Source organism: Mauremys mutica, chromosome 2 (assembly GCF_020497125.1).
Source record: "Mauremys mutica isolate MM-2020 ecotype Southern chromosome 2, ASM2049712v1, whole genome shotgun sequence".
In the NCBI taxonomy this organism is placed as follows: Eukaryota; Metazoa; Chordata; order Testudines; family Geoemydidae; genus Mauremys; species Mauremys mutica.
The window spans coordinates 274,862,541-274,887,945 of record NC_059073.1 but is presented as its reverse complement, the minus strand read 5'-3'; the positions used below and the strand labels follow the sequence as shown (position 1 = coordinate 274,887,945).

Genomic DNA, 25,405 nt, shown 5'->3' with positions numbered 1-25,405 from the left:
CCCAAATTCCTGCCCATGCCAGTCTATGCTGCTATTTTTAGCATGCTAGCTTGAGCACAGCTAGTGCAGGTGTGTCTACATGAGCTGGGAATCACACCTCCCAGCTCAAATGCAGATGTAGGATTACTTGAAAGGATCCAAGACTTCCTGGCACTGATCTACTGATCTCAGCACCAGGAAGATAACACTGTCCAGACCCTGCTATAAGCATATAAAATCCCTTTTCTCGAAGTAAAGTAGATTCTGGAGGACTTTTGCCCAAAGGAGTGGTGTCAGAGAGAACAGTTGTAAACCGTATAGCTGTGAAGAAGAGACAAATAGCCTATAGAAGGAGGAACTCACATAAAAATGCCTCATCCAGTCTGGCAGTCTAAACTGACATCACAAATGCATGATCCTTTTTTACGTTAGGATTTCCACTGAGCAGGACCAGCAGTGGGGAAAATCCTATCGATGACAAGGCTTAGAGCACCAGACACAAATGGCATAAAGTCAAATCAATTATTAAACTGAGAGGATAATAAAATATTTTTTGTGCCAATAAACCCAATGTGTCCAACTCACAACTGAGTAAAAATCAAAGTCAGTGTTTATAGTTAACTTTACAATCACATGGTTGTGTGCATGTGTGTAATAGGATGACAAATACCTGAAGCCCTTCTTCCCGCTGTTTTCTGAGCCTGCGTGCCACACTTTCTAAAATTTTCTGGAACAGAGCCTGAACAGCATGGAGAAATGTTGCCAATTCTTCATCCGTATCAATGTTTTGAGTCAAAGAAGCTTCAATAATCTCTTTTAGAATACAAAGTAATGTAGGAATACAAACGCAGCCTCTTTCTAGAGAAACAAATATCATATTAGATATTTAAAAAAAATACAGATTTTTAACTACATTGATATTCTTTAGCTCAAGGCTTAAATTCTCATAGTATTTCCCAGAGCCTCGCCACCTACCCCTCAACATACTATAAAAACTCCGGGGGGGGGTTTGAAAAATATTTATCAGAACTCCACTCTGGCTAAATTTAAGCCCTGCTTTAGCTACAAGCTTAGAATGAAATTCATTTACACTATATAAACAGCTGTAATTTACTAGTGTAGATTCTATATTTAACTAGTTAACATTTGTTTAGATTTCTTACTGATTCAATCACTGTTTTAATTACTGTATCAATTCTTTAAGATAACAGCTTAAATGTTTGGCAAATTTAATTTTTAAGATGTAAAACATCATCATGACGTTTTGTATATGGTGTCAGGTGACTTTCCTACACTAATTTTAAGGTAACAGCTAAATTGCAAAGCCATGCAGGGACACGGGGTCCAGACACGAAAACGTTAAATTATTTTCAAATAAACATGCCTATGGACTTGTTCCCTCTCCCGCCCTGCAAAATAGCACTTTTTCACATTGAGAGCTGCTACTTTGCTTTCATGAAGAATTGAAGTTGAATTAATAAAAATATATTTTAATCAAGGAAACTATGTAGTAGAAAGAAAAAGTGGGTTTCAAAGGAGTTCTTGGGACTTTAGGGACTCTTGTTTTATAACAGCGTTTGTAAAATTCACTCTACATATTGTAAAAGGTTGTATTCAAAACATCCAAAGGGAAGATCAAATCAGAAACAGCAGACTACTCGCTTCCTTCCTCTATTTAAATGGGAGTTCACACAAAATCCTGTATGATTGAAGAAATGTAAGAGACCTGACAACTCAGTAAACTATTAGCCTGGTCACTTCAGTTAGTCTCGTTTTCCTTTTTTCACCAAGCACAACTCTGCTGCATTAACAGCACAGCAGAGTAATATTTATTTCTATATTATATGTGAGAGGGGCTGGAAACATTACACACACTTCCTGAAAAATCCACTTCTTCACTACTCAGTGGGAAGTTTTCAGTGATGAGTATTGGGGCCTAACCTATAAGTTTCTTCAGAAATTAAGCTTTCACTTAGTCCTTATTATGGAGATAACTCCAAATGCAAACTGAATACTAGATATGACAGAGTTGTCTCCTGGAGCCTAAGGATAGATAACTCCAATGACAGTTTGCTCAAGCTGTGGCACCAGTGTAAATAAGTCAAAATCACTACTGCTATTCAGAAACGTGTGAACAGCAGAGAAAAAACAGTTACCTACATTTTGTAACTGTTGTTCAAGATGTGTTGCTCATGTCCATTTCATTCTAGGTGTGTGCACGCCCATGTGCATAGTTGTCAGAGACTTTTGCCTTAGTGGTATCTGTAGGGCCATTTGTGGAGCTATCTGGAGTGTCACGCTCATGCGGCAGTATATCAGCCGTCACCGGCCCTACACCCTCTCGGTTCCTTCTTGCCAGCAACGCCAACAGAAGAGTAGGAGGATGAGAAATGGAATGGATATGAGCAACACATCTTGAAGAACAGTAGTTACGAAAGTCAGGTAACCGTTTTTTCTTCGAGTCCTTGCTCATGTCGATTCCATTCTAGGTGACTCACAAGCAGTATCTATGGAGGTGGGCTCAGAGTTCACCACTTGGCATCTTGCAATACTGCTCTACCAAAGCCAGCATTGTCCTGGACCTGCTGGGTAAGTGCATAGTGGGACGTGAAGGTAAGGACCAACGACCAGGTGGCCGCCCTACAGATGTCCTGAATAGGTGCGTGGGCCAAAAAAGCTGCCGAACAGGCCTACATCCTGGTAGATTGGGTGGTGACGATTGCAAAAGTAAATGCAGGCAGTGATCCAGGAGGAAATTCTCTGAGCAGAAACAGGATGACTTTTTCATCCTGTCTGCCACAGCGACGAATAATTGTGTCAACTTATGGAATGGCTTGGTCCTGTCAATGTAGAAGGCCAGAGCCTTCCTGACGTCCAGGGCATATAGGCTGTGCTCCTTCTCCGACTTATGCGGCTTTGGAAAGAAGACTGGTAAGTAAATATTTTGGCACTCAAGACATTTCTAATGTAGCAGAAATTTATTCCCTAACTCTTCTCCTTAAAGCAATCAGGAGGCTCTGTGAGAGGGAAACAGTATATGAGAAAAAACACCCCTTACAGAAGCATAGGGGAAGAAGAAAGTACCACAAAAATTGTTATTAGGATGTACCTGTTTGCATAATTGAAAGAGTAACATCTAAAAGGTGTGCTTGAAACTCTGTATCTCCAAGGCCAACCATTATAGCATCCTTACACACTGTCAGATACACCTAGAAAAGAGAAGAAAAAATGTATCAACCCTAGATTATATTTAAGAGCAATATTTTAGTATTAGCTAAAAATAAAAGCAGCAAATCAAGTTACAGAGTGGAAGCTGTGTTAGTCTGTATCAGCAAAAAGAACGAGGAGTACTTGTGGCACCTTAGAGACTAACACATTTATTTGGGTTTTAGCCCACGAAAGCTTATGGCCAAATAAATGTGTTAGTCTCTAAGGTGCCACAAGTACTCCTCGTTCTTTCTGCAAATCAAGTTAGAAATTTTTAAAAACATTTGTATTTTATATTTTTCAGACTGAGGCCAGGTCTACTCTATAAACTTACATCGGTATAACCATGTTGCTCAAGGGTGTGAAAAATCCACACCCCTGAGCAATGCAGTTATGCCAACGTAACTCCGTGTTGAGAGCGCTGTGTCGACAGGAGGGCTTCTCCTGTTAACATAGCTAACAGCTCTCACGGAGGTGGATTAACTATGCTGATGAAAGAAGCATTTTAAGTGTAGACTTGCCCTGAGTAAATACAAAGAAAAAATATAATCTGAAATATAACATTACACTATTGTAGCTTTTTGGTGTGAGAGTATATATAGGAGTGGAAGCTTAACATTTAATAATTAGAGAGAGTGAGCGCTAAAACAGAAGCTAAAAAGACTGTAAAAGATTTACAGTAGCACAAAATGCATGCATTTCCCAAGTCTCTCTTTTCTCTCTCTCATAGTCCAGAAACAGTAGTCTGATTTACATTAAAAACCCTACTATTCCTCTGTCAGCTTTTTCACTAGGAGAATATCCCATAATATCTAAGAAAAGTTGTTCAGAAGAGCAACAAAGCCTGCATCCACTTACTGATTTTGCTTGGGCACACCCTGATGCTCTCATAAGGTGAAGGTGTAATTTTGTATTATGGAATGGATAAATTTGGGATACCCGAAGTCATGACCAATTGGATCCACTGGTAATTTCACTCTTTTAAAAACCCTATTATGAGATAAAAGGTTACTAGCTTCGTCGTCGTCATCGTCTTCCACATGTCCATTCCACTTCAGAGTGTGCGCACCCAGTGCACTGTTTTCAGAGACTTTTCCCTCTGCTGCAGAGCTGACCCCTAGTCCCCCAGTTCCTTCTTACTGGATGGACTCCAATGTAGAGGGGAAGGAGGGTGGGTCATGGAATGAACATGTGCGAAACAACTCAAAGAACAGTTACAGAACAAGTTAGTAAACATTTCTTCTTTGAGTGATAGCACGTTCATTCCACTTCAGGTCAATCACAAGCAGTTTGATCTGGAGGTCAGATTGGAGTCTACCTGAATAATGATTGAAGGACCACACGATCCAAATCTGGCATTATCTGTAGACTGTTGGGAGATAGCATGAGAGGCAAATGTACTGCAGACCCAGGTGCAGCTCTTCAAACATCCAGAATAGGCACGTGGGCTAAAAAGACTGCAGAGGCTGCCTGCGATGTGGTTGAATGTGCTATCATCCTATTTGGTGGAGTTACAGTAACCATGTCATAGCACAAATGGATACAGGAAGGAATCTAGGACAAGATTCTTTGAGAACAAACCAGAAGGTCCTTCATTCTGTTTGCAATTGCCACAAACAACTGGGAGGACGATCTAACAGTTTAGTCCTGTCCGAGTAAAACATTAACACCCTCCCCCTCATGAGCATGTTGGTGAAGTTGGTAAATATATTGCCTGATTGATGTATACAGAGGGTCAGACACCAGAACCCTTAATTCACCCATTCTCTTTGCTGAGGTGACTGCCACCAAGAATGCCACTTTCAGTGAGACATGGAGCAATGAACAGGTAGTCAGCGGTTCAAATGATGGACCCATTAGTTTTGTTAAAACCAGTTTCAAGACACTAGGGGGAATAGGAGGTTCTCTACTTGGAGATATAACCTGTTCAAATCCTTCAAAAACTTGAGCAATATGGGATTGGAGAAAAGTGATTGATCAATTGGAGGGTGGAAAGCCAAGATAGATGCTAGGTGAACCCTAGTGGAATTAATGACAAGGCCTTGCTGTTTCATTTATAACAAACAGTCTAGCATATGTTGTATCAGAGCTTGGACTGAGGGAATGCCTCTCTGCTGGGACTAGACGGAGAACCTCTTCCACTTCACCAGGGAAGTATACCTATTAGAAGATTTTCTATTAATTAAGAGGATGTTTTGTACCTCCTTTGAACGTATTTTCTCCTGAGGTGTTAACCATGGATCATCCAGGCAGTGATGTGAAGGGCCTCCTGGTTATGATGGAGGTGGTGACCATGGTCTGTAGGCCAACGCCCTTCTTCAGTAAGAAGCAGCAGCTATAGTAGGACAGCAGCAGCTATGAGCTAAGAAGCTGGGAGTCACATCCCATCTAAACTGCACCAAAACAATATAAATATTGGGTTGTTAAGAAGCATTTCTGCCCCAATAGCACAAATAGTGACCAGACAGACAAATCTTAAGATGTGTAAAGAAAACTTTGCAAGATAACTCTCTATCTGGCAAAACCACTTAGCAGTTTCAGTTGAAAATATACCATTTATTGCTTTTGTCTGTTTTTAAATTGGTAAAACTTCCATTTGTTTACCTATAGTTATCACTGTGTGTTCTTTAATTTACATTTTGACAAAAACAAATGAACTCTTAGGTAGTGGGCTAGGATTGGCGAAAAATACTGTTTTGTAGTACTTCAGTTTAAAATTATTGGTTAAGGGATAGCTAAGTAGGACCCAAGTTTTAACTACATAAACTGGGGACCAACAGGAAGTTATTTGGAACCAAACTCCAGAACACAGTCCAAGGTCAGACCTTCCAAAACCATCACACCCTGCTGACCACACCATTCAGAAGCTAGAGCCCCAGATGACTTGATCCTGACTGGCCATCAAGAAAAGTTTGTCAGCCTCACTGGGAGTGGTGAGTATTGTATGCTTAGCGTATGTATTCTGTTAACCTATATTTATTAACAACTGATCAAGGATATTATTGTGTAAGGCTCTTTCACTGGTAAAAGGTCCCACAAACCCGCAGAAGGTTACGCCTTATGCCCCAAACCTAGGACAGGAAAGAGTGGGGTGCCTAAATTAACAGGATTACTCCTTGAGCCCACGGTAGGGTAAAGGTGGGGTGCCCTAGATTGTGTGGGTAACAGGTCCTGTGAGATCTGGATCCACTGGCAATGTCAACTGATCCCTGATTGAGAGGTTCAGCAGAATGAATATTGGTACGGCCACACTGGTGCTACGAGTATCACTCGAGCATGATCCTGCTTGATTTTTACCAGTATTCTGTGTAGTAGTTGAACTAGAGGGAACGTGTACATGTGTTTGCCTGTCCAGGTAACATGAAGGCGCCCAAGGGATCCTGGACTGCGACCTGCTCATGAAAAAGACAGATGATACTTCCTGCTGATTTTGGTTGCAAACAGGTCTGTGTGGGGAATCCCCCACAATTGGGATATGAACCTTGCTATATTATATCACTCATGGTGACTGGTGAAGACTCACCTGCTCATCTCATCTGCCAGATTGTTCTGGACATCTTGGAAGGTAGGAGGCTTCAAGATGGATTGAACTGGTGATGCAAGAGTCTCATAGCAGCATTGCCACTTGAAATAGCTGGGTTGATCTGCCTCCTCTGTGTCTATTCACATAGAACATGGCCACTGTATTGTCTATGAGTACTAGTAAATTACTTCCCATGATATGGGGGAGGAACATGTGACATGCTCGTCAAATGGCTCTAAATTCTCTTACATTTATATGTAGAGCTAACTCCTGGCCACCACATAGCCCTTGATTCTGCAGGGATCCCAGGTGAGCCTCCCAAACCAGGGTGGAAGTGTCTGTAACCAGAGTTAAAGTAACTTGCAAGAAGCAAATGGTACTCCCACAAACACAGTGGATGGGTCTGTCTACCATTCCAAAGTGGCTAAGGACACATACAGGAATCTAAACCAGCACGTCCAGAGGATAACAGACTGGGGAGTACACAGAGCTCAGCCATCCCTGCAGCTTCCTCAGATGCAGCCTAGCATGCCAAACCATGCAAGTACATGAGGCCGTATGCCCCAGAAGACTGAGGCAATTCCATATTGTTGTGGTAGGATGGGCCTTCAGGTCCAAAGAAATATTTAGTATCATCTAGAACCTGGACTATGGGAGGAATGTCTCTGCTTCCATACAATCAAGATCATTCCTATAAACTCTAATTTTTATACAGGCGATAAGATTGCTTTTTCCTCATTCATAAGCAACCTGAGAGAGCCATAGGTGGATTGGATCATGGCCACACTGGACACCACCTGGCTCCTGGATCAGCCCCTCACCAGTCATCCAGCTTTGAAAACACTTGAACTCCTGATTTTCTCAGAAATGCTGCCACCATGCACTCTGTGAACACAACATGTGGGGCTAGAGTGGCCAAATGGTAGGACTGCAAACTGGTAGTGAGATTGGTTGACCATAAATCTGAGGAATTTCCTGTGGCTTTGGTGTCTCGACACAAGGAAATAATCGTTCTTTAAGTCGAGGGCAGCACACCAGTCACCAGGGAGGATAAAGGAAGCAAGTATGCCATGTAGAACTTTATTTTCTTTAGTTATTTGTTGAGCTGTCGCTGGTGTAGTGTGGGTCTGAGACCTCCTTTTGCTCTTAGGATTTGCAAATAACCAGAATAAAACCCTTCTCTCTGTGTAATGGAGAAATTTCCTCTTTGGCTCCCAGCAGAAGAAGAGATTGTACCTCCCAAAGGAGAACTTTCTTGTGAGAGAGGTCCCTGAAAAGGGGTGGGGAAGGAAGCAGGTTGCAATAAATTGAAGGGTATATCCCAATTCCACCATGCTTAAGACCCACTTGTCTGAAGTGATGCAGGTCCAAGCAATTCGGTAGTAGGATAACCCATGGGAAATCATCATCAGTTGGCAAACTGGAAACTAGCAAGCTGTCCTCAGCAAGCATGCAGCTGTCATTCTGGCTGCCCTGTCTTCTGTGTCCAATGCCGCCTGAAGGGCTGTTTTGGATATGAGCTGGCCCACAGTGACAATGGCCTGGAAATGTGTCTCTTTTTCCTCTGGGAGCTCAGATGTGACTTGGGCAAGTTTCCCATAGTTGTCATAGTCGTATTTGGCCAGTAGTGCTGAATAATTGGCCACTCAAAACCGAAGGGTCCCAGAGGAAAATACTTTGCATCCGAACAAGTCAAGTCTTTTGTATTCTTTGTCATGGGGTGTAACCTTGAATTATGGCTGTTTCTTACGGTGATTTACTGCCTTGACTACTAGGGAGTTGGGAGGCCGGAGCGCAAAGAGAAAGTCTGTTGTCTTGGATGGTACATAATATTTTCTATCCACTCTTTTGCAGGTGGGTGGAATAGAAGAAAGTGTCTGCCAAACTGTCTCCACAGGATCCAAGATGGCTTTGTTGATGGGAAGTGCAATCTTGGAGGTAGATGCGGGTTGCAGTATTTGTATCGGCTTGTGTTGGTTTGTCTTTACCACCTTGAGTGGGATGTCTTAGCTTTGCACAACTCTCTTGAACAGCTCTTGAAACTGTTTAAAAGTCATCCGCCGAGGTTGGCGGTAGGGGCATAATCGCCTCATCTGGGGAGGAAGATTAATTGCGTACAGGAGATGTGTCATGGTCTGTGCCCGTCTCTGTGTCCTCTCCCGCTTCCTGTGTCTCCCAGGGTTGTGGTGTGGGATACGCTGGGTTAGAGCGCAGTTCACACCTATGCGCTGTGGACAGTCTAGAATTCTGACCCCTATATGAGCTCCAAGGTTCCCAATGCACCCATTGTAGTGGGAAAGCCACAGGAGGGTACATGGTTGGTTCACATCTGGTGTCTTGGACCCATGTGGCTCCCCATTGGTTGCTGGGCCTCAGGAGAGGAGTGACACAGATATAGAAGGTATTGTCCCTGCAAAACCTCATCACTGGAGAACTGTGCCATGTCTTGTGGGCTGTGATCTCCTCTAGAGCCTGTGGGGGAGCCCTCGGCACTGAGTACTGGTGAATGTGCTGATGATGAGATTTCTAAGTCTCTCTGATGCAGCAGAGACTGTCGGTGCCGATTTCTGAGTAGTCGGTGCCAGGGGTGCTTTCCCTTTCGTTGATGGAGTCGGTGCCAACCGGTGGTGTTGTTTGGCTGGTGCCATCAGTGCCAATTTTGTGGTGTCTATTGGTGCCAACTGAGTTGTCAGTGCTGGGAGTGAGGCATGGTGCCTGAGACACTCGGTGCCAAGTCCCATACTGGTGAGCTCGGTGACATAGAGGAGGCATGTTTTTGTCAGTGCCTTGACTCCGTTTCTTTCACTCTGACCTCAGCGGTGCCAGAGGTGCCTGGAACGTCATAGGTGCTCACCCAAGAGTACCCATCGGGGGTAGCGACCTTGCAAGAGACTGCGTATGTTTTTGCGGACCTCTCTGCGGAGATGTTTGAGCCCTCTTTTTTGGTTTTTCAGAGGGTAGGTCTCCTTTCCCATCTTGAGGTTTGCCTGGAGCAGCTGTTTGCTTGTCTGCTTCAGGCTGGAAGGACTTCTCCATCAAGATCATTTTAAGCCGGAGATCCCTGTCCTGTCAGGTGCTGGCTTTCAGGTTACTGCAGTGGGGGCATTTCTGGGGAATATGCCCCTCACCCAGGCAGCGTATGCATAAAGAGTGTCCGTCTGAAATGGGCATGGCATCGCGACAGAAGCTGCATCGGAGACCCAGGCATTTTAACTAGTAACTGTTCCCTTAAGGGGGACTTGTCTAAACGAATTAACAAGACTTCCCCCCCACACACCCTTAACTCTAACTATCTCTCTAACAACTTATCTAAATATGTATCTAAAAGCTGTATGTATCTCAACGGTTTTAGGGAGAAGTGCTAACACTGCCCCTTCGTTCCATCTTCAGCTGAGAACAGTTGAGAAGAAAGTGGAGGGCTCAGGTCGTGTGCGTGCTACACACAGCACCTACGGCACCGCAAGATGCCTACTGCGCATGCGCAACCCACGCAGACACTGCTACCATAAATCTCCAATCAACGGCGCCGGGACACACCACCACCTAAAAGGGACACAGGGACACTACTCAAAGAAGAACTAATGTTGCCCAAAGCAAGGTCCTGGACACCATTTTCTGCTCGTCCACCAAAGCCAGAACATTTGTCTTGCCTCCTCTGCCAACTTGTTCTTAAAGTTTGAAACATTGTCCCAGAGGGAAAAAAAGCATAAACACCCCATTAAAGCTTGCCGATTAGCAATCTGGAGCTGTAGTCCAGCTGCTGAATAAAGTTCCTTCTGAAAAAGATCAACAAGCTTCTTCACATCCTTTGCTTTTGAGGTAGATGCTTGCTGACCCTACACTCTCCCTCATTGTTAACTGAGCCCAAAGACCCTGAAAGCAGGGGGGTGTAAAAACATTAAAATCCCTGAAAAGGAACATAATATCTCCACTCAGTTCTTTTCAATATAGGCAGTAGGGAAGAAATTTGCCACAGAACTTCAGTAGGCTCCATTTTAGACTGATTTGTTGGAAGCACCACTTGAGAGGGTCCCACAGATCCCAAAGTAATAACTTATCTGTGATACCTCGAGACACTTACACCTGAATATCTATGGAAGAAGCCACATTCTGTAGAAGGTCCTGGTGGACTCTATAATCATCCGGTGGAGGTGAAGAGTCCCCCAAACAACTACATCATCTGGCGATGAGAAGCAGAAAGCCAAGGCTGGCTGAGATGCAAGCTCCTCCAATTCTTGCAAGGGGGGGCTTCATCTGAGCAGATTACTCTTGTTTGGCACTGAGCCCAGTACTGGGAACGACTTCTTTCAGTAGGATCGTGACACCTACTGGAGAACATAGACAGGAGAGGATGCAAAGATTATCTGGAGGCAGGAGAAAACCTGCAAAGGTTCCAATATGGCCACTGATATGGTCCCGGACCACAATTTCTTCCTGATCAAAGGTCTCTACAGTGTGGAGCTTCCACTGGATACCAGGGTGGAAACTCCTCAGAGAAGAGTGATGGCTAATGTGACAGAGCCATGACACAAGAGCCCACTTCTGACACCGACAATGAACCAGAATCACCTGACCAAGGTGGTGTGGGGTTCTTGTCAGTGCCAGAAGTCTGGGGAAAACAGCATTGGTGAAATCATTGTCATTTACCACTCCATGGCACTGTACAAGGAGGTACTACAGTATCTGGAGGTGCCAATGGTACTGGGCGCTGAACTCCAGTAGCTGGCAAATCCTAACAAGTGACTATCAGTACTGGGCATGAAGATTATTGAATCACCAGCAAAGCCAGTACTGAGAAGCTCGCAGATCACATGCCTCAGGTGTTGCTCGCCCCAGGATAGACTCCTTCTGCTGTTGAGCCAATGAAGACTGCACCATTGAACTAGATGGTGCAGCCACAAAGGTCGGTCTCAACAGGGCCAATACCAGGGGGTAAGAGTCAATGAAGGCACTACATGTGCCAGGAAGTGCCCCTCAACCAAGTGCACTCTATTTGCTTTTCCTGCATTCTTCCTGGATTTTGGTGCCAGGGACTTCAATCTCCTGCTTCTTCAGTGCCAGAGAAGGAGATCAGTGTTGAGACTCTGCCAAAACAGGAGTAATACTCCTAACTGAAGCAGATGTGCTTGCTATACACCCCAAATTGGGAGGCTCTCAGGGTGGACAAAGGGCTGCCTCTATCAGAAGGTGTTTTAGTCTGACCTCCTTGTCTTTTTTTAGTTCTGCGCTTGAAGGCTGTGCAGATTTAGCACCTGTCTCTGACATGAGAGTTTCTCCTAGGTATCTCAGGCACCTGAAGTGCGGGTCGCTAACTGGCATAGGCTTTGTGCAAGCATCTCAGGGCTTGAAGCCAATGGATGCCCCGGCACCAGTACCCAAAAGACAGGAACTGCAGAGTAAAAAAACATATAGCAGAAATCTAATATTAAAAACTATCCTACTACTCAAACTACAACTATTAACGAGTACCAACTATATACACAACGCTAAGAATAAGGGAAAACTTGCAATAGCAAGGAAAAACACTCCAATAGCCATCACCGGCAGTAAGAAGGAACTGAGGGAGGTCAGGGGCAGCTCTGCCCTTTATACCATCACACAGCATGAGAAGGCAGAGGGCGCATGTGGCTGCCCGGATGGGTACTGCTGAGGAAAAATCTCCAACAACGGTGCACACATACTGAAGTGGAATGGACATGTGCTATCACTTGAAGAATGAGATTTTAAATCCTTGACCAAATTCTTGTGCTCTGGAACATTCTTATTAAATATGGATTAAAAATCCTTTTCATAGTAGTCTCCCACTAGCAGTCATCAACATCTTTGTAGGTATAAATACTGTTTACCACTTAGCTTTTTTATATCATTTTTTCCATACAAACATGAATGAATATATTCCTTTACAAAAAGTATCCCATTTAATAGATGGTGCAACAGAGATTGAGAGGAAGGATGATTCAGTGGTTAGCAAATTAGCCTCAGACTTTGGAGACCCAGGTTCAAATCCCTTCTCTTCCACAGACTTCCTCTAGGAAAGTGGGCAAGTCTGTCACATTTCCTCATAGTGGTATTGTGAGGATAAATACATAAAAAATGGTGAGGAACTCAGGAACTGTAGTAATTGGGGCTACATACCTCATATGTGTATTCCTGCACAGTTGTTGTGCTTGACAGTATGTTGCTGCTACATTTAAACAAGGGAATGCAGTTTAAAAAAAATAAAAGCTATAAAATAATTAAAATAGGGTATGACATAATAGAGTACCCATCATTCAAGCAGCTACAGCACTGGACTGAGATGTATTAGATCTGGGTTTTGCAATACTTCCCTACCTCACAAGGTCATTATGAGGATAAATTAATGTGAGGTGCACAGATGTTTTGGTGACGAGTGCCACAGAAAATCCAACAAATAAAGCATGAAATTTCCATGAACCCAATCCTCTCTCTCAGCTATACAGGGCACACAACTCCATAGCCAGATAAAGGGTTATAGAATCGTAGAAATATAGGTCTAGAAGGGACCTCAAAAGGCAATCTAGTCCATCCATGCTAAGGCAGGACCAAGCATACCTAGACCATCCACAACAGGTGCATATCTTACTTGTTCTTACAGTCTCTAGTGATGGGGATTCCTCAACCTCCCTTGCAAACCTGTTGCAGAGCTTAACTACCCTTATAGTTAGAAAGCTTTTCCCAATATCTAACCTAGATCTCCCTTGATACAGATTAAGCATATTACTACTCGTCATCCCTTCAGGGGACATGGAAAACAATTGTTCAGAGTCCTCTTTATAACAGACCCTAACATATTTCCTCCTGTGGGAATTCTGCACTACTGCGCATGCCTAGAATTCATGTGCCAAGCAAAAAATTTTTTCGCAGAAAGTAATTTCTGCTGGAAAGTTGCTGCCGTTATGTTTTTTTCCTCATCAGGGCCGCTGTAGAGCTAGAACAGAGCAGCCGCTCTTGGGCCAGCCCCAACCGCCAACAGGGAACAGAAGACAGCGCTCTGCTGGTGGGGTCTGGTCAAGAGACAGGGGATATGGGGGGGGGACAGTGTAAGGCACATGGGGCTGCTGGGGGGGTCCCATTCTTAAAGGCTATTGGGGAGGACAGACTGGGACAGGCGCAGGGCCACATGGGAACAGGGAGAAGCGGGTGCAGCACCACATGGGGATGGGAGCTGGCTGAGTGGGGGTGCAGGGCCACATGGGGGAAGGGCAGTAGCTGAGTGGGTGCACAGGGCCACATGGGGAGTGGCGTTGGGATGGGAGGGGGGGTGCAGGGACACATGGGGACAGGGGCATATATGCCTAAATGAATGGGAGAGGCTAGGGATCAGCCAGTATCTGCATGAGGGAGGCTCCCTAACAATCCCTCCCCACCCACCTTCCATATTTCTCCCACCCACACCCTACAACCCTCCAAGTTCACACCCAGGCTCCTTCCCAGCAACTCCTTCCCTGTCCTTCAGCTCCTCCATTACCCCGGACTCCTCTAAGCCTTTGCAGTGGTTCTGAGTGGTGTGGGAAATATGGTTCTATATTGTAGTTTAAATGAATTATTACTCAGAGTTCTATATTATGCCTAGTAAGGAATCTATTTGTCAAAAAACATTTCCTGAATCTTTTTCATTGTCTGCATTGTTACAGACATACTTATTGACAGGTATTTTGAAATAAATTACCAAAATAATTGAAACTGGTGTGATTATATTGTACTATTTTGACAAAAAAAATATGCAGAATTTTAAAATATTGTGCACAGAAGTTTTATTTTTTTGGAGCAGAATTCCCCCAGGAGTAACATATTTTAAGACTTATTAGGTCCTCCTCCCCTGAGTATTTTTTCCCTCAAAGGTCAGATTGTCAAAATCTTTTATCATTTTTGTTGCTCTCCTTTGGACTTTCTCCAATTTGTCCATATCTTTCCTAAAGTGAGGCACCCAGAATTGTACACAGTACTCCAGCTGATGCCTCACCAGTGCTGAGTAAAGAGGGATAATTAACTCCTGTGGTAATAAATTACACTCCTGTTAATAAGCCCTCAGAATATTAGTCTTTTTCACAACTGTATCACATTGTTGACTCATATTCAATTTGTGTTCCACTATACCCCCCAAGATAATTTGCAGCAGGATTACTGCCTACTCAGTTATTTCCCATTTTGTAGTTATGCATTTGATTTCTCCTTCTCAAGTGTATGGTTGATGTACACACTGTTTGGAAGTTGACGTAGGCGCCAAACTTGAAATACTGCTATGGCACTGACTAGTGGGATGCAATTACTGTACCTAAGCCATAAAAATCATATAAATAAAGCATTTAAAAACAGTTGTAAAAAATGGATACTACTGTCAATTCCATTTGAAGTAATTATAAAGAAACCTCTAACCTGGATGATTAGCTGAGAAACTTCAATGTGCTGCTCTAGAACATTTTCCTCCTGTTCATTCATTAGAATAAAAGGTAGAACATGACTTTCTATCCAAGCACCTGTCTCCTTCAAATGTGAAAGATAAACTTTTCCTTCAGAAGAAAACTGTGCAAGAAAACAAACAATAATAAAAGCAGATCCTGATAATTGTTTTTTTTCCCACCACGAATACCTCCTTAAAAAACAATACCTTCTGCTGAAGATGAATACTTAATCTGCAGTAGAGGGTGAAGGCTCTTATGACGGTTGCTTGATTGAAGCTATGAGACCCTGCACCAGTTGCTTTCATAATCGAGCCAAGAATATCCTGCAATATTATAACTTACAGTTATATTTAAAAACAAAATATATTTCAGGAAGTCCTGCTCTGCACTTTGCTTTTGCTTAAAGACTGAAATTCAAAATAAAATATATTTGAGTGCCCAACTTTACACTTCAAAGGGGCTTGATTTAAAAAAAAAATGCTCTGCACCTATCTTCTAGAAGTTAGGCTCCTTTAAGATGTCTCAAATTGGACAAGTTTGAGGCACCTACCAAAAAAACAAGATTTTCAAAAATGTCTGGGACTAAGTCTTGTAGTCCTATAATTTATTTCTATTCATGATCTAAACTGCTAGTTGTTCACAAAGTTCAGAGGTATGCAAGTTTTAAATTACAATAGTTACGTTTGATACAGATAAATTGGTACAGCTAACCCAGCTCACAAATAGTCCACACAATCATTACATTTTGATGACCAGTCTTTTTGTAAGGTTGGAAGGAAGGCTAATTAGAGTAACTATATTTTGAGTTTCTGGTAGTATTATCTTCTATTGCTACCCTTAGCTATACATCTTCAAGGGGATTACTGCCTTGTGCTTTGACACAACGTCCGGAATTAGATTATCAGTCAGAGCTGTTAAAGCATCAAATTATGCAGAAGACAGTTTGGTCAAGTTCAGGCAGTACACTTTCAGAAAGGAAGAGACTATTAAACACTATGGATAGTTTTTCAATCACTCTTTTCATTGAAGTATTTCATCAGTTCATAAGATCATCATGAGTATAATGGCAGAAGATCCAAAGGAAGGAGGAGTGGTGGATCTTACTGAGATTTTTGAAGAAAAATGTAAGATCTAAATTTCAGTACTGGTACTGAGACACATTAAATAGTCCTTTACATTCAATATTCTGCAAATATTACCTTTGCAGCTCCAAGTACTTTCAAAAGCTGGTTCAATTTCTTTTTGGGGACAGATAGCAGCCAATCCCGATTCATGGAATGAGTCAATAAATATTCTAGATAATCAAGTGCTAATTCTGGTTTTGACTGGTATGTTACTTGGATACGTACTCGCCGCTCAGATGCTATATTGCTCTAAGTGTGGAGGAGAGAAGAAGCCCATTAATCAATGAGATATAAAAGATACTACAATAAACTTTATAGTAATTACTTATCCTCCAGATTAAAGGACTAATAGAATCAGATTATATAATGCAACATAGCAGTAGAATTCAGTGTTTTCTTTGCAAACCTTTCTTGGTGTCATCTCATCAGACATCCAATCACAGATTAACTCCATAATGTGTCCCACTTGTCCCCAGCGACACAAGCAGTCTATCAGGGTAGAGTATTTATTTTCATCAGCTCCTTTCTCAAGATTCCTCAATTTAGAGATCACACCACAGCTGAAAATAATTTCAGATATAGCAGCTGTTTTTATTCATTAGCGCAGCAATGACTCAGACATAAAATGAACTGATATGATACCTGAAATATTAACAAAACAGTTTATAGGCCTATTGGCCCCTACAGATTTTACTAACATCAATTTTCCTGAATGGATAAATTTGCCTGAATTGATATGTTATTCATTGAGGGTATTTTAATATATACCAAATAAAAAAATAAAATTAAAGTTGAACCACAGAGACAACCCTGCCGCCCCCCCGCTCAACTTTGACATTAAGGAAATAATACCTGAATGTAGGAATAGCAGAAGCTGGCATGAAAGATGCCAGAATAACTAATGGAATCATGCAACGATCATCCTAGGATTAAAAAAAAAAAAAAATTATAAAAAAAGACTGAACCCATCTGACTAATATAGACAACAAGAATCTAAGCACCTTTTTTCGAGGATTGGATTCTGTCACTGCAGAATTTTCATACCCATTAGCGAACCACCAGAAACAGCATTGAAAAGAAATGTATAACTGTACTTAGAGTAGATTGTCAGATTCATATACTTGGGAGTCCATATGTTCTTGGGGGCCATATACATATTCTGCTAGTAGAAGCAAACATTTACTTTAAGTTAATATGAAGATGCATGGCCATGACTCCATCCAATTCCTTTCCACTTAAATAATGTATTAGAAATGGAGTACAAAGAAATGGATATACACAGGGTGAGGAGTGTGGCTTTATAGTGGCAATTTATTCATACTAGATAACCTTTGTTTGCTAACCATTTTTACCAGAGATCCCTAATGTTGGAAGATTAACTATCAGTCATCCCTCAAAGAAGTGGGTCTGAGAACTAGTTAAACTGTGGGATTACTTTCAAAAAATCAGGCATAGGACCTGGATTCAAAGCCAATAGTAATGTTGCCTAAATGTAGGGATTAAACATAGAGTATCAGCCTGCAATATCCTTGTTTAGATAGGTTTGTGCAGTACACCTAGCACAACAGGGCCCTCATTGGAGTCCCTACGTGTCACTGAAATACACCTCTACCCTGATATAACGCGGTCCTCGGGAGACAAAAAAAAAAAGCTCACCACATTATAGGTGAGACTGTGTTAAATCAAACTTGCCTTGCTCCCCTCCATTCCTCGTTCCCTGACCGGCCCCTCCAGAGACCCCCGTCCCTAATCACCCTCAGGACCCCCCCCCAACCCCCCTGTCCCCTGACTGCACCCTATCCACCCCTCTCCCCCAGGTATGCTTGAGCCCCCCATGCTTCAAATTGGAGATTTTAGGTAGCTGTGTCCATTCAGCCTGCACATGTGCCCTCTTCATCTCATGCCCTGCACCAGGGTTATATAGTGCTGTGCAGGAAAAATACCCTCAGTTCTTTCTCTACTGCAGAGCTCATTGGAAAGAACTCTGAAGCAGAGGAGGAAGGCAGGCAGTGGAACACCCATAGGGACACATCTAGAAGACCCACAATTACTGCACAGGGTGAGTAACCTTTTTTTCTTCGAGTAGTGTCCCTATAGGTGACCCCTAAGGGAGGGTTGGGGCTTCAAAGTCGAGTCTAGAATTGAGGATGAGATAGTGAAGCCAAATATGGCATCGGACACTGAGTTGTGCGAAACTGCATAATGTTCAGCTAATGTATGAGCACATGTCCAAGTCGTGGCTACAAATTTCTGCAACCGGAACGTTTTTGAGGAAGGCTATGGAAGTGGAGAGCGATCTCGTGGAGTTTATACTCTAGAAGGAGGTTGAAGATCATGAGACTGATAGCAGTAGGTAACGCACCTCGATATCCATATAGAGAGTCTTTTTTGCACACTGAGGATTCCTTAGATCTGTCCACAATGGAGAGAAATAGTATGGAAAATTTTCTGAAGGGTTTAGTCCTATCTAGATAGGAGGCTTGTGCAGGCACTCCTGACATTAAGTATTTGTCTCAGTGTGTTTTCAAAAAGAAAACTAGGAGGTGGATAAATTAGTTTATGTGGAAGTGAAAAGATATTTTTGGTAGGAACCTGGGGTGCAGTTGTAGTGTGACATCTTTAAATAAGACTGTAAAGGGGGGGGGGGATATGCCATTAGAACCCCCCCCTCCCACTCTTCAAGCAAAAGTAATGGCTACTAGAAATGCAGTTTTCAGAGAGAGGTGTAGAAGGGAGCAGGTGGCCATGGTTTGAAAGGAAGTCTTCCTAGACACCGACATCAGATCTCAACTTGGTCCTCAGGAGTGTGGCATCAGATTTCTAAGAAGAGGTTACCCAGACCTTTGAGAAACCTTCTTGTGGGATGAGAAAAAACAGAATACCCCTTTATCTTATGATGGAAGGCTGTGAGGTGCACTTTTACGGCGCTTAGAGATAATCCTGACCTTTTTAGTTCTAAAATGTAATCTAGCAGAGATAATGGAAAGGATGTAGGAGGAAAGTGTCTGGAGTCACACCAGAGAGTTTGAATCTCTTCCACTTTTGGATGTGTGTGTCATGAGTAGTTGTTTCCTGCTGTGTAACAGCACCACCTTTACGTCCTTAGAGCACGTCATGTTTAAGCTCTTGAATCATTGACCACCCATGCTTTGGGCCAGAGAATCTGTAGACTGAGGTGATGAACCTGGCTGACATCTTAAGAGAAGAAATGAGGAACAGGCTGGAGAATAATTGGTTGGCAAAAAGCAAGCTGACTAAGGTAGGGGAAAAGACGGTTACTCAACATTGTAACTGTTGTTCTTCAAGATGTGTTGCTCCTATCCATTCCATGTAGGTGTGCGTGCGCCGCGTGCACGTTCGTCGGAAGACTTTTTACCCTAGCAGCACTTGGTGGGTCGGCTGGGCGCCCCCTGGAGTGGCGCCGCTATAGCGCCGAATATATACCCCAGCCGACCCGTCCGCTCCTCAGTTCCTTCTTGCCCGCTACTCCGACAGTGGGGAAGGAGGGCAGGTTTGGAATGGATAGGAGCAACACATCTCGAAGAACAACAGTTACAACGTTGAGTAACCGTCTTTTCTTCTTCGAGTGATTGTTCCTATGCATTCCAATTAGGTGATTCCGAAGCCTTACCTAGGCGGTGGGGTCGGAGTGAGACGTCGTGGAGTGTAAGACCGCTGAGCCAAAGGAAGCATCGTCTCTAGATTGTTGAACCAAGGCGTAATGCGCCGCAAAGGTATGGATGGAAGACCAGGTAGCGGCCCTACAGATTTCTTGAATGGGCACATGAGCCAGAAAGGCAGCCGAGGAGGCTTGAGCCCGAGTGGAATGGGCAGTCAGATGTCCAGCGGGAACCTGCGCCAAGTCATAGCATGCCCGGATACAAGACGTCACCCAAGAAGCAATTCGTTGGGAGGAGACGGGCATACCCTTCATGCGGTCAGCGACAGCCACGAAGAGCTGAGAAGACCGTCGGAAGGGCTTAGTTCTCTCGATATAAAATGCGAGAGCCCTGCGGACGTCCAAGGTGTGCAGTTGCTGCACCCAACGCGACAAGTGTGGTTTCGGGAAGAAAACAGGGAGGAAAACGTCCTGATTGACATGGAATGCAGACACCACTTTTGGGAGAAAGGCTGGGTGCGGTTGGAGCTGTACCTTGTCCTTATGGAAGACCGTGTACGGAGGATCTGCAGTGAATGCGTGAAGCTCTGAAACTCCTCTGGCCGATGTAATGGCGACGAGGAAGGCCGTCTTCCAGGAGAGGTACAGCAACGAGCATGTGGCCAAAGGCTCAAAGGGATGACGCGTAAGCCGAGCTAGCACCAGGTTCAAGTCCCAAGTAGGGGCAGGTCTCCTGACCTGAGGATACAGACGTTCCAAGCCCTTACGAAATCTGGACACCATATGGTGAGAGAAGACCGTAGAGCCTGCGTCTCCGGGATGGAAGGCGGAAATGGCAGCAATATGCACTTTAATGGACGAGACCGACAGGTTCTGCTCCTTAAGGGACCATAAGTAGTCCAGGATAATGGGAATGGGCACCTGATCCGGGAGCGCACCAACAAGAGAAGCGCTTCCACTTGGCGAGGTATGTTGTTCCCCAATAGGACCTGCTGTACAGCGTCCGAACAGCGCAACTCTGACTCGCTTAGCCAGAGAGCAGCCATGCTGTCAGATGGAGGGACTGTAGGTCCGGGTAGTGAAGTCTGCCGAAGTCCTGGGATATGAGGTCTGGATAGAGCGGCAAGGGTATCGGATCTGCTACTGAGAGGTCGAGCAACTGCGTGTACCAATGTTGCCTCGGCCACGCTGGAGCAATTAGGATCAACCGAGCCCTGTCTCTGCGGAGCTTGAGGAGGACTCGGTGGACGAGTGGGAACGGAGGGAAGGCATAAAGGAGGCGATCGTTCCATGGAAGCAGGAACGCATCCGAGAGGGAGCCCGGGGAGCGACCCTGCAGAGAGCAGAACTGCTGGCACTTCCGGTTCTGACGGGAGGCGAAAAGGTCTATGAGGGGAAACCCCCACTTTTGGAAGACCGAATAGAGGACGTCCGGGCGGATGGACCACTCCTGAGTAAGGATCTGCTCAATTGGTCCGCCAAGGTGTTCCGGACTCCAGGGAGAAAGGATGCTACCGGGTCTATTGAGTGGGCTATGCAAAAGTCCCAAAACAGAATCGCCTCCCGACAGAGGAGGGAGGATCGCGTTCCCCCTTGCTTGTTGATATAATACATGGCCGTTGTGTTGTCCGTGAAGACCGAGACACACAACGACCCTGTAGCTGAGCCTGGAACGCCTGACACGCCAGGCGGACTGCCCTCAACTCCCGAACGTTTATGTGCAGCGCCAACTCCTGGGGAGACCAAAGGGCTTGAGTACGAAGTCGCCCCAGATGTGCGCCCCAACCCAGGGACGACGCATCCGTTGTTAAGGACACCGAGGGTTGCGGTGGATGGAATGGGAGGCCCGAGCACACGAGGGACTGCGACCTCCACCAATTGAGGGAGGTGAGGACACTCGGTGGAATGGTGAGTATCATGTCTATGGCGTCTCTGCCCGGACGGTACGTCGAGGCGAGCCAAGTTTGAAGAGGCCTCATGCGCAGCCTGGCATGCTTTGTCACGAACGTGCATGCTGCCAGGTGGCTGAGGAGGCGGAGGCAAGAGCGCGCCGAGGTTGTTGGAAAGTCCTGGAGCGTCTGAATGAGAGAGACAATCGAGTGAAAGCGAGGCAAGGGCAGACTGGCTGTCGCGAGAGTGGAGTCTAGCAATGCCCCGATGAACTCTATTCTCTGCGTAGGTACTAGGGTGGATTTCCCTACGTTGAGCAAGAGTCCTAGACGGGCGAACATGTCTTTGATGATGTCTACTGCCGTGGTCACTTGCGCGGCCGAGGTTCCTCGAATTAGCCAATCGTCGAGGTATGGGAAGACATGAATTTGGCGGCGGAGGAAGGCTGCGACTACCGCCATGCACTTTGTAAACACCCGTGGGGCCGTGGAGAGGCCGAAGGGGAGGACTGTAAACTGAAAGTGCTGGTGGCCCACCAGAAACCGCAAATACCGTCTGTGCGGTGGGTATATAGAAATATGCGTCTTTCATGTCGAGAGCCGCGTACCAATCTCCGGGATCCAGGGAAGGGATGATGGTCCCCAGGGATACCATGCGAAACTTGAACTTTTTCAGGTACTTGTTCAGGCCTCGCAGGTCCAGAATAGGTCGGAGACCCCCTTTTGCCTTGGGGATTAGAAAGTAACGGGAATAAAACCCCTTGCCCCTTGAGCCCTCTGGTACCTCCTCTATAGCTCTAATGGTGCGGAGCTGGCGTACCTCCTGCAAGAGGAGCTGCTCGTGAGAGGGGTCCCTGAAGAGGGACGGGGAAGGGGGGTGGGAGGGTGGGGTTGAAAGAAACTGAAGGTGGTATCCCAGTTCCACCGTGCGAAGGACCCAACGATTGGAAGTGATGCGGGACCACGCAGGGAGGAAAAAGGAAAGACGGTTGTAAAACAAAAATGGGTCCTCGGAGGTCATCGGTACGCTGCTCTCGGGCGCACTCTCAAAAGTTTGGTTTCGGGCCCACGGGTGGTTTAGCGGAGCCAGAATTGTTGTTGCCCCCTTGAGGCCCGGACTGTCGTCTGCGCGTGTAGCGACTTGGACGCCTCGCAAAGTCCTGCCTCGGTCTTGGTGGGGGGCAAGGACGCTGAGGCTGAGGGCGGAAGGGCCGCCTTTGAGTCTGGGGGGTATGCATCCCGAGGGAACGCATAATCACCCGATTGTCTTTCAGACTTTGAAGCCTGGAATCCGTCTTTTCAGAGAATAGGCCCTTGCCATCGAATGGTAGGTCCTGAAGCGTATACTGGAGCTCAGGCGGCAGGCCCGACGCCTGAAGCCAGGAAATACATCGCATCGCTATACCGGATGTGACCGTACGAGCAGCCGAGTCTGCAGCGTCCAGCGAGGCCTGGAGCGAGGTACGGGCCACCTTTTTGCCTTCCTCCGACAATGCTGAAAACTCTTGTCTGGAGTCCTGAGGCAGGAGCTCGGAGAACCTGCTCACTGACTGCCAGGTGTTATAATTGTACCTGCTTAGCAGGGCCTGCTGGTTCGCTACTCGCAGTTGGAGGCCCCCTGCAGAATAGACCTTGCGGCCCAAGAGATCCATACGTCTGGCCTCCCTAGATTTCGGTGCAGGGGCCTGCTGACCATGTCGCTCCCTGTCATTGACCGATTGCACGACCAATGAGGAGGGAGGGGGGTGCACATACAAGTACTCGTAGCCCTGGGAGGGCACCATGTATTTGCGCTCAACTCCTCTGGCGGTCGGTTGGATAGACGCCGGGGATTGCCAGATGGTGTCTGCTCTGGCCTGGATTGTGCGAATAAAGGGGAGCGCCACACAAGTGGGGGTCTCCACTGTCAAAATATCAACAACCGGGTCCTCCGCCTCTGGGACTTCCTCGGCGGGCAAGTTGATATTTTGTGCAACACGCCGGAGGAGATCCTGAAGCGAACGAAGGTCAATCGGAGATGGACCAGATGCGGATGTGCCAGCCACTGCCTCATCCGGGGAAGAGGAAGAGGAAAGGCCCGGAACAAGTGGCTCCTGAAGCGGCTCCTGGTCCTGGGCAACATCTGGAGTCGGAGAGGCTTGGGCCTCCAGAACTGGCGCCGAAACGTCTTCAGTATCGGTCACTGGAGGCCTGCTAATCGTCGCCTCTGGCATGCGATGCTCTGCAGCCACCAGGTGAGGTGGTACTGTGGGCTCGCCTTGGGCCTGATGGTACGCCCAAGGCGTCCAGAAGGGCCACTGCTGTGGTGCGTGGTCCGAGGCGTGATGTCTCTGGGAACCCCTGCTATTATTGTCTGAGTCCCCATAATAGGCAGAGCCGGCGTGCGAGGAGGCCGAGGCGTGCCTGGACGGCCAGGGCGGAGCCGTGCTTGAGTAGGGCGGGTCCACGTAGGCAGAGCGTCCCTGCGCTGTACGTCGCAGCGGAGAACGGTGCCGGGAGTCATAGCGGTACCGCGACGGAGATCGGGACCTACTACCAGCGCGGTGCCGGGAGGTCGACCGATGCCTAGAGTCCCTGCGTCTCGACCTGCTACGGGAGACACGGTGCCGGGATCGGTGCCGGGAGTACCGGGATGGCGAGTGGGACCGTGATCGGTGCCGTGAATAGGACCGGTGCCTTGATGGGTAGCGGAACCGGGACTGGGAACGGTGCCGTGACCGTGATCGGCGGCCGGATCTCAATCGTCCACGGGAGCGTGACCCGGAGCGTCGGCGCTCGACGGTGCCCTGCGAGGGGAGCCTCATCATGGCTGGCTTGCCTAGAGACCGAGGGGCCCGCACCGGCGGTGCCGGGAGCTGAGGCGGTCCTGGGTCCGTGAGGGCAATCAGGTCTCTCGCCGTTGCGAAAGTCTCCGGCGTAGAGGGCACAATAAGCTCTACCGTGGCGGGTGCCGGGGAGTCAACGGGCACCGGACTCAATGGCCCCTGTGAGGCCGGAATCGACGGTGCAGTCGTGGGCGGTGCCGCGGCAGATGAAGGTGCCGGGCAATCCGCTCTCGGTGCGCACTCAGACTGCGCCCCAGACGCGGGTGCCGCAGGAGTCTTGCGCTTCTTCCCCCGCGGGGAAAGTGACCGGTGCCGTGGATGAGACAACGGCTGGTGCGGGGTCTTTGCGGTGCCGGAGGTTCCCGGTGTGGAGGCAGAACTTGTTCCCGGTGCCGGCTGCGGAGTCGGTGCAGGAGGAGTGAGCGCCGCTTCCATTAGGAGCTGCCTAAGGCGAATGTCCCGCTCCTTCTTTGTTCGGGGCTTAAAAGCCTTGCAAATGCGGCACTTGTCCGCCAAATGGGATTCCCCGAGGCACCGAAGACAGGAGCTGTGCGGGTCTCCTGTGGGCATCGGCCTACGGCAGGTCGAGCACTGTTTGAACCCCGGCGAGCTGGGCATGGGCCCGGCACCGGGGGAGGGAGAAAAGGGCTAAGCCCCAACCCCTCTCACTATTTACACTAACTATTACTAAAAAAACAAAAGTTAACTATAACACGAAGACTGAACTATATACACTATAACTATAGGAAAAACGAGTGAAAAGCTAGGGAAGTGGAGGACAGCTAAGCTGCGCTCCACAGTTCCAACGACCGACAC

At 46.4% G+C, this 25,405-nt stretch overlaps 1 protein-coding gene across 5 annotated transcripts in view; it reads right to left on the bottom strand.

Moving 5' to 3' along the window:
• Window positions 1–25,405, bottom strand: part of NCAPG2 (non-SMC condensin II complex subunit G2) — a 125,822-nt gene that overhangs the window by 19,142 nt on the left and 81,275 nt on the right. For 4 of the 5 annotated variants that reach the window (XM_045003348.1, XM_045003350.1, XM_045003349.1 and 1 more), the window contains exons 17-23: window positions 17,109–17,179; window positions 16,663–16,816; window positions 16,332–16,505; window positions 15,339–15,455; window positions 15,107–15,253; window positions 3,089–3,188; window positions 650–837 (exon numbers count right to left, since the gene is read on the bottom strand). In XM_045003348.1, coding sequence (XP_044859283.1) covers window positions 650–837; window positions 3,089–3,188; window positions 15,107–15,253; window positions 15,339–15,455; window positions 16,332–16,505; window positions 16,663–16,816; window positions 17,109–17,179 — 951 coding nt within the window. Of the gene's footprint in view, window positions 1–649; window positions 838–3,088; window positions 3,189–5,387; window positions 5,522–15,106; window positions 15,254–15,338; window positions 15,456–16,331; window positions 16,506–16,662; window positions 16,817–17,108; window positions 17,180–25,405 lie in introns of those variants that run through there. The other variant, XM_045003351.1, reaches the window with a different exon arrangement.